This window comes from Lampris incognitus, chromosome 11, assembly GCF_029633865.1.
Source record: "Lampris incognitus isolate fLamInc1 chromosome 11, fLamInc1.hap2, whole genome shotgun sequence".
Classification (NCBI taxonomy): Eukaryota; Metazoa; Chordata; class Actinopteri; order Lampriformes; family Lampridae; genus Lampris; species Lampris incognitus.
In genome coordinates, this window is record NC_079221.1 from 11,113,564 (window position 1) to 11,123,284 (window position 9,721).

General features: G+C 44.7%; 1 protein-coding gene across 1 annotated transcript; it reads right to left on the bottom strand.

Annotated features, from left to right (window-relative positions):
- Window positions 1–6,248: 6,248 nt before the first annotated feature.
- otos2 (otospiralin 2) lies at window positions 6,249–8,121 on the bottom strand. The gene is made up of 2 exons (XM_056289407.1): window positions 8,040–8,121; window positions 6,249–6,855 (listed from the first exon to the last, which is right to left on the bottom strand). Exons 1-2 carry the CDS (start codon window positions 8,068–8,070, stop codon window positions 6,626–6,628), a joined length of 261 nt encoding a protein of 86 aa, XP_056145382.1. The 5' UTR covers window positions 8,071–8,121; the 3' UTR covers window positions 6,249–6,625.
- Window positions 8,122–9,721: the final 1,600 nt, after the last annotated feature.

Below are 9,721 nucleotides of genomic sequence, written 5' to 3' on the forward strand. Positions count from 1 at the left end.
TTTGGAATAATATTAGAACTAAAAAAAATGAGAATTCACATCATTGAGATAGGGATGGGAGTATGGTAAAGTAGAGGTAAAACCAGTTGTCAACAGTAATGTTACTAGGGACATTACCTGGTCTATGAGTGATCTGAAGATAGAAATAGTGGAACTTCAGTGATTAGTAGAATCCACAGGAAATCAAGTACATATTGAAGTCCTCAACAGAAAAAAAAACTATTCTTGCAGACCTACTGAGCACTAGGGCTCAAGGACCTTTAGTCCGATAAAGATTTCTGAGTGTGAATCAGATGGATGTGCCATCTAAATTCTTCTTTGGTGTTGAGAAGAAGAACGGTCAGAGCAGGTTTATTCATGCACTACGCTCTGACACAGGACGGGAGATAACAGAACCAAAAGAAATACAGCGACAAGCAGTGGAGTTTTATTCAAAGCTCTACAGCACTGAGCGTGAGGAGAATTAGGAGATGTGTGCCTGTTTTACTGAGGGCTTGCGAAAGTCTCCAAAGAAGACAGTGTTCATCTGGAAGAACCAGTTGTGCTGTCAGAACTGCATGCAGCTTTGCAGGGCATGGACGGAGAAAAGGCGCCTGGCATTGATGGTCTTCCAGTGGAATTTTACAAGACTTTCTGGAATGAAATTAGACAAGAGTTGTTGTCTGTATTGAATGAAGATCTTAAGGACACGTTGTTGCCTTTAAGCTGCAGAAGAGCAGTAATAACTTTACTGCCAAAGAAAGGAGATCTTCATGACATTAAGAACTGGCATCCTGTTTCGCCCCTGTGCTCTGACTACAAGCTCCTGTCAAAAGCTCTGGCCAATAGACAGAAAAGAAGTGATGGAGCAAATCATTAATCGGGATCAGACATACTGTATACCTGGTAGGTCTATCTCAGACAATGTGTCTTTAATTTGAGACGTTTTGGAAATGTCCGGTTCATTTGGTTTTGATATTGGTCTCATTTCATTGGACCAAAAAAAAAAAGAAAGGCATTTGACCAGGTTAAAAAACATCTCTACCTCTGGGTATCAAGAGTCTACTGAAGATAACTGGAGGATTGAGTGCCCCTTTTGAAATAAACAGGCATTCGACAGGGCTGCTCTGTCTCAGGAATGTTATATGCTATTTCTATTGAACCATTGTTGGATAAATTAGGAAGTGTATTGAGGGATTATTTTCAGCAAACTGTGAATCAAAACTTGCTCTGTCTGCTTATGCAGATGATGTAGTAGTCATTGATCGGAAAAAAGGCAGATGTTGACAAAATTGGTGTAATTTCAGCTAGCTGCAAAGGTTAATTGGGAAAACAGTTGAAGCATTAACAGTTGGAAATTGGACTAAGGGCTTTTTTTTAAGCTTGCCAGAGAATTTATCATGGAATAGAGATGGTTTTAAATATCTGGAAGGATTCCTTGGTAATGAGTTAATGGTCAGGAAAAATTTGGGGGGGGGGTGCTAGGAAAAATTGAAGGGAGACTGAAAAAATGGAGATGGACATTGCCTCATATAATCCTTTAGCAGCAGGGTGCTCATGGCCAATAATTTAGTAGCCTCTGCAGTGTGGCTTAGGTTGCCTTGCATGGAACCACGTGCTGGATTTATACAGAAACTACAAGTGGTCGTAATAGATTTCGTTTGGGACCGACTACATTAGGTATCCCAAATTCTTGCCCAAAGAGGAGAGTGGGTCAGGGTCTGGTACACTTGGTAAGTAGAGTGGTGACTTTCAGGTTACAATTTGTGCTAAAATATCTTACAAGCTCTGTTGATATTGTGTGGAAAAGAGTAGCAAGTGTCATTCTGAGGAAAACTAATGGGTTGTGTCTTGATACTGCCTTGTTTCTGATGGATTCTAAATATTTGAATTTGTCAGAATTACCTGTTTTCTATCATGAAGTCTTCAAAGCATGGAGTCTGTTCAAATGGAAAAGAAAGGAACCTACTCTTTCTCTGTACTGGTTATTAAAGGAATCTCTCATTGAGCTGGTGTTGAGCTGTCCTGCAATACAGCTCAACACCAGGCCTCATTCTAACACTGTGCAACACTGGGACTGTAACATTAAAGGACATAGTGGATGTAGCTGGACCTGGTCTGATGGACACAAAGGATGTGGCTTCTCATCTGTGGCTTCTCATCTATTTGTTATACTAGGAACATACTAACTCATTGGACTGAGAGACTGACTGACGCTGAACAAGAACTGTTGCAGAACTAAAGGTGAAAACTCCTGATCGCACTGGACATTTTTTATATTGATAATCTAGATTTATATTCAGTAAAAGGCAAAGAAGTTTACAAGTGCTGTGTCAAAGTGTTAAACAAATGCAAACTAAATGGGAAGACAGACAGTGTGTAGGCAAAAATTCAGTGTAAATGATAATGTTAAACCTGTGTGGAGAGTATTGTATAAACCACCATTGGAAAAAAAACAACAGGTCACCTTCAGTAGAGAATCCTACACAGGGCTGTTGCTGTGAATGCTTTTATATCTGATTGATCCTGCAGTGTCCAATACACGTCTGTTTTGTGGAATAGTGGAAACAATTGTTGACTATTTCATGAAATGCAACAGATTTAAAGATTTATTTGACGTATTGGGGATTTTCTTTCGGTGTTTTGATGAAAGGTGGTCGAAAACAGCATTTATTTTCAGGGAAGGTTACAGAAGAGTGAATATGTCAAAGTGGAAACTTCTAAACTTCATAACAGGAGAAGCAGAAATGTCCATATACATCAGCAGAAGGAATAATAATAATAATATTTATGCATATACTCAAATAATTATTTCACTTCTTCATCACATTAAATCAGTGCAATAAAAAAACACAATTATGTTTAGTGATGGCATTCTACAGAAGGGAGGCAAATTAAAAGGAAAACACAAGTTGATTTATTTAGATAGCACAGTATTAATACTGTGGCGATTCGCGGGGAGGCGAATCCCGAAGGAGGGGGGTAGCCCAGCCGGACCGTCACAGCCGGGACGCGAACCCGGCTCTCCCGCACCGCGTGTGACAACATTAACCAGTCGATTAAAGGGTCCGACCCGTTAGCCAAGGGGTGTCTCCCGCGGTGCGGGAGAGCCGGGTTCACGTCCCGGCTGCGGCGGTTCCTGTGGTTGCCCCCCCCCCCCCGAATTCGCTACAATATAGATGTTACATGTCACATTTTGAAGCTCAGAATCTAAGAACTGTACCCAGGCGGGGCCTTGGAAGTCCTGAGTGATGATCTCAAACACACACACACACACACACACACACACACACACACACACACACACACACACACACACACACACAAAAAGAAAAACAAAAAAACTAGTTGAACTAGCCACTAGACTTGACTTGACTCGTTCAAACAGCCTCTCCTAATGACTGTCCTGCCATTTTGTTAGCACGCCCCCTGGCGTTTCGGAGAATACTGCAATAAACAACACGTTGAGCATAAACGCTTCTGTCCGCGGTCATAGTTCGCGCGCCATCGGCGGAGGCCCGCGCCGCGGTGTCTCGCACAAGCATGAACAAAACTTCACCGTGCCTGTCAGTCAGCCCAGTCACTGAGGATGCACAAGCCAGTGCATTCTTAGTGCCGGTCCCAAGCCCCGATAAATGGGGAGGGTTGCGTCAGGAAGGGCATCTGGCATAAAACCTTTGCCAAATCAAATATGAGGATTATAAATTAAGATTTTCATACCAGATCGGCTGAGGCCCGGGTTACCGATGACTGGAAACTATACTACTGTTGGGCGAAGGAGAAAGGGGGGGGGGCATTTCCAGATGCAGCGGGAGAGGGGGAAGGGTAAGAGTGTGGAGGTGAGAGTGGGAACTTTGAATGTTGGCACTATGACTGGTAAAGGGAGAGAGCTGGTTGATATGATGGAGACCGGGTGGAAGGGGAGTAAGGCGAGGAGCATCGACAGTGGGTTCAAACTCTTCTACCATGGTGCGGATAGGAGGGGAAATGGGGTAGGGGTAATTCTGAAGGAAGAGTGTCTTGGGGGTGAAGAGAGTGTCGGACAGAGTGAAAAACAGCATTTCTTTTTCGAGGCAGGTCACAGAAGAGCGAATATGTCAAAGTGGAAACTTCTAAACTTCATAATAGGAGAAGCAAAAATGTCCATATACATCAGCAGAAGGAATAATAATGTTTACGTATATACTCATGTAGTATGTGCTATATTATGTATGTTATGTATAGTAGTAGTGGTACTGCACGTCAGTCATAGATTCTGAACAAAAATTGTTTAAAAAGAGGGAAAATGTATGCCATTATCACAGCCTTTCTGACATGACAATTATGATGATGATGATGATGATGATGGGCTGCCACTCGATAGATGTACTGGATGAGAGGACTAAGCTGAAGTGGCAAAAGAAAAAACGTGTGCACACGCATGTGCATGAGCCTGCAAATGTGCGTGTGTGTGTGTGTGTGTGTGTGTGTGTGTGTGTGTGTGTGTGCATGAGCCTGCACGTGTGTGTGTTTGCATAGGGTCGTTGTTGGGCTTGGAACTGTGAACAGCGTCTCTCTGTCTCAGGTGGGGGTGGAATGCAGGAAGTGGGCGGCTGGCAGAGAACCATTCCACTCGAGGAGAAGTAGCGAGAGAGAGAGAGAGAGAGAGAGAGAGAGAGAGAGAGAGAGAGAGAGAGAGGGAAGAAAAGTACAGACAGAGGAGGAGTGAGGGATGTGCAGGGAAGAAACGAGGAAGGGCTGAGTTAGGATGAATAAATTGTGTGCGTGCGTGCGTGAGTCTACTCCCCCTACTCTGCCTTTCAGAGCCAGCCAAGTGAGAGATTTAATCCTCTCCCTCGCCCCGGTGGCTGGCCCGCTCACAGACGAAGCAGAAGCCGAACGCTGGCTCACAGCACAGCAGTCCTGCCGAGGTCTGGTCCGCATGGCATCATGCACGCAGGTCAGCTCGCAGCACCAGCATGCCGACAGATACGCTCTGCTCCGGCTCTGCCTTTTTTATTTGAGCTTTGTCGTTGTTCATCGGAAACACCAGCAGTCCTCTGTGCCGTCAAAGCACAACTGACTTTCACTTCACACAATTATTTTAGAAGTCTCTGTGCCTTCAGGCGCATGTTTCCATAGCAGGTGGAGCAAAACCACCCGGGGGAAACGGATGTCTGTATTGGAGTGATCCGAGCACACATGCACACACTGAAAACAGACTCACCCAAGGACACAAACATGCACGTGCATGCATACTGCTCATGCCCCCCTCAGGTGCCATATGTGGAGGCACTTCTGCAGACGGGTGGAGCCGAAGGACCAGAAATGAGAAATACGCTTAAAGGAAGACGTGAAAGAAAAAAAGGAACGTGCAGCCAGACTGAAAAGATGGAGGATTTCATAACCGCTGCCCTTTTCGGTTCGTCGTGACATCAGGTTTGACCTGACTCAGCCACGTGAATCTGCCTCCAGTCCATAGGAACAGCAAAGCCTCAAGAGTCCTGGATAGACGCTGTGGCGCAGGTGGAAAAAAAATAATAATAAAGTAAACGGAAGTATTTTCTATTTCCAGCAGAGAGAAGTGTGACAACCAAATGTTGCCGCACAGCAGAATCCTTTGTATCCACAGTTTTGGTGAAAGTAGACAGGTTAAATATGATTAATCCTCTTATTACGCCATCGGTTTTGGGATAATGTCACTAAATTTGCAGCTGGACTTTTGCGTCACTGTGGATGAAGTCATCCAAAGGGCATCCATCCATCCATCCATCCATCTGTCCATCTGTTTACGTATGTATCTATCTATGTATGCATGCATCCATCCATCCAACATATAACCTCTATACCATTTCCTTCTCTAGCACCTCCTCCGTTAACTCCTGTCCCCTTTTGCACTTGAGAGGACAGGATCTGAAAAAAATTAGATTTTCATAAGACTTTCTTGTGTTTGTGTTGACACAGTCCACACTCCAAAAAAAAAAAAAGTAAGCCCATAAGTTAAAGCTTATGTATTTCAGTTACTTGTAAATGTTCCATCCAATTTGATCACGTAACTCCAATGTAAAATATGACATTTCAACCCATGTTTCTCCTTGAAGTGTCATATTTTACATTGGAGTTATGTGATCAAATTGGATGTAAAATTTACATGTAATTGAAATACATACGCTTTTATTTATGGGCTTAAATATTTTTGGAGTGCATTATAGAGATGTCCCTCACAAGAACACTATGGTCGTTTTTTTTCCCATCCAGTTTAATCAAAAGTATGAAACAGACTTGGGTCAAATAGACAGAAAGAGCAGAAACAGTGAAGGTTAAAGGGGAACAAAAATCACTGGAATGCTTGAAAGACAATTTCAGACATTGCAACTGAACTAACTCAGATTACATACGCTGTCAGAGTACAATCCTTCAAGGGAAAACGTTTAATTAGACCTTCCAGTACTTTCACAATTAAAGGATTCATTGCCTATCATCACCTACAAGCACTATAAGGTAGTAATTAAGTAATAACTGCATTTAATCTTTAACCATCGATTTCTAACTGTTGCTGGTGTGAACCTTGGGTGGTTTATTTACACACTGTATGCATGCATCATTAAATAACAGGTAGTGATGCGACCAAATCCTCCAGCCGGTTAACACGCTGTCGAAGCAGGCCTCACTCCTCGGGCGGGGGGTCAGAGTCGGGGACATCGAGTTTGAGCTCGTTGGCGATGGGGAAGTGGGCCCAGAAGGTTCTGGCCAGGTCTTCGATGCGGTCGTAGGCGGCCTGGGCTCTCAGTTCCTCCACCCACCCGAAGAAGTCTGAGGACCAGAGGTTCCAGTAGGGCATCATCCGCCTCCCTCTCTCCTCATCCCGGTCTGTGTCTCCATCCATCTCTTCCGCTCCTGGAAGAAACAGAACGAGGAGGTAGAGACAATGTGTACACACGTTTTAAGCTATTTAACAAATCCATCGATGTAAACTGAAACAACTCGTCCATTTTTTTGGGAGGTAAAACAAGAACTTGTAGTCTTGATGCATGCTCAATAATCTAGGTACAATGCTGTGGTTGCAACTCTTCCCCAACCCTCTGTGAATAGTACACATGGCCATCGAAACTACCATACTTGATCATGAAACTGGTCGTTGGTTTCGGTCGTTATACATCTGTCGCCATCTTACAATGCTGTTATTGCAACAATCCCTGATCCTCTGGGAATAGTTCACACGATCAGTGGTCGCACCCACATTTGCATGTGGAACTGGTCGTTGGTTTCGGTCGTTGTGCAACTGTATTGTTTATGAGGGTGGGGATACCTGCTGTCAGTTTAAACTGAAGAGGTCCCTGATGCCCCTTTTCCACTACATGGTACCGGTTCAACTCGACTCGCCCATTTTTCGTTTTCCATTACTGGAAAGTACCGGCATTTTGGTAACGGTGACCACCTTTCTGGTACCACCTTTGTCGAGGTTCCACAAAACTGGAGCGGGTACCAAAATCAATGCGGACCTCTGATTGGTCAGAGAAACGCGTCACTTCGTCATTTTACGTCACTGCGTCATCAATACGCGTATGGGCCGTCACCCGGCGTTTTTAAATGCCGAAGCGCAGTTATCTTAAAAGTACATTTGGAAATTGAAACCAGGCGTCGCCATGACGACCAGCTACACGGAGAGGGTAAAGTTACGGTAATGGAAAGCGACACAGAAACGAGTCGAGCTGAGCCGGTACCGTCCATAAACGTGTCCGGATGAACTGATCCAACCTGCTTTGATCAGGAACTTGTTGGTTTTATTTCTCTGCGGTTTATCGTGTAAATTTTGTGACATGTTTCTACAACGGCGCTCCGGAGACGCCACTGAAGTCAAAAGTGCTGAGTAGGCCAGGTGGAAAAAAGTGTTGAAGGTACATTCATGTTGTAAACTACTAATAAAACACGTTAGCCCCTAATTAACGGGTCTGACCCTTTAGCCGAGCGGTTAGTGCTGTCGCCTTGTGGTGCAGTACTCCCCGTATCGAATCCCGCACCGGGCAAGAAAATAACCGGTTACAATGTTTTAATAACGTCAAGCGATATGATTTACTCACTTATGTTATCGACGTGTGGCTGACGTAACATTTTGCCAAATCGTTACGCGGGTTGACTCAAATCCGCTGTGGCGACCCCTGGAAAACAGGGAACTAGCCGAAAAAAGACGTTACCGGTGTATGGACATGACCTCGGCCAGCCAGGCCCGTGATGAGGTCTGGCTGGGTAAAAATGGATGGCAAACGAAGACTGGTAATCAAGACATTTCAGGCCACAACAAAACACAGATTAACCTTTTAATGTAACGCCCGTACATATTCCCAACGCCCTCCTCTCAAACTCTTCTTTAGCTTGGAACTACTTTTTGTTGTTGAATAACGCCGGTGTATTACTACGCCCCGGAGCTTGGTTGCGTTTCTCGACTGGAGCGCGTTTTGTTTGGCTGGGGCTGCCCCATCTGCCGCCACGGCGAAGTCCCTGCACACACGACACCGCTGCTGATTAATCTTACTGTAGTGGACACTTAATGGACGCATGGACGCGGTTCACCATAGCCTGTCGTTCGTTGTGTTGTCCAATATGTTACGTGACTTTTTGGTGTTGAGCTCAGTGCGTAGTCATGGTAACACGGTGCCGGTACTTTGTGTTTTGTTGTCTGGGCGGCGCCATTGTGTGTGTGCGTGTGCGTGTGTGTGTGTGTTGATTGGCAGTAAAGGACACACGCGCTGGTTTTATCAAAGCGAGAAGTTGTTCATCTCTGTTTTCTCGCAACTTCCCCAACGTCATCTTCTGTCAATAAACCCAAACCCCTCCTGTAAACTGCGCTGCAGGTTGAATGCTGACCTGTGGGCCCGAGGCCAGCAGCGAGCAGGAGGAGGAGGAGGCAGACCCACGCAGGGGCGGACGGAGGGCGCATGCTTCACGGAAACCAAGGCTGGAAGACAGGAAAGACAAATAAACGTCAACCGGGCTGCTGAGGTTTGTAAGGCGTCTCTCCGTTTGTCCTTTAATCCCGCCTGTGTGTTTTATGGACGTTTGCCATCACGCCGCATATTGTGTGTATGTGTGTGATGAGGGTTCCGATTGTGTTCGCTGCTTTTGTTATTGGACAAATTTCAGAGTATGACAAATTTCCGTCCTTGCTTGCTTCTTTGTAATGTAAAACACTTTCTTGTGTGAGATGCGCTACATTCACTTTAATATCGTTATAGTCATCATCATCATCATCATCATCATCGCTGTTCTGTTCTAGTCTATTGACTGTCCAGTAATTGTTAATTGATACAGGGAAACCACAACTTGTTTTTTTCAACTTACTAAGTGACAGTTTAAAGACTACCACATCTCATTGTCAGGCTTTAGTTGTTGTAATCTGTAACGTGCATGGATAAGAAGACACGCTGGCCACTGGCTGGCGGGTCTGACCCTTTGGTCGAGCGGTTAGCGATGTCTCCTGCGGTGCGGGCAATACGGGTTCGCTTCCCGGCCGCGGCAGTTCCTGTGGTTGCGTTGTCCCCCCGAATTCGCTACAAATCTATTGTGTCATACAAAATTACATTAGCATCGAGACTTATTGTGTGACAATTGTATATTTCCCCCACAGACATGGGCTGCATTTTAACTTACTACACCTTAACTTGAATTACACTGATGTCAGAAAGAAAGGAAAAGCCCTAAAGCATTGAGAAAACATATTTCTCATTATTCTCATTATTTCTCTTTGAGAAATAATTGACTGTTT

Coding starts and splice junctions, on each gene's coding strand:
- otos2 (XM_056289407.1), bottom strand. CDS start 8,070: ATGTTACGTCAGCCACACGTCGATAACATAA. Junction 6,856..8,039: donor GCCACACGTCGATAACATAA/GTGAGTAAATCA, acceptor TGTTTCTTCCAG/GAGCGGAAGAGATGGATGGA.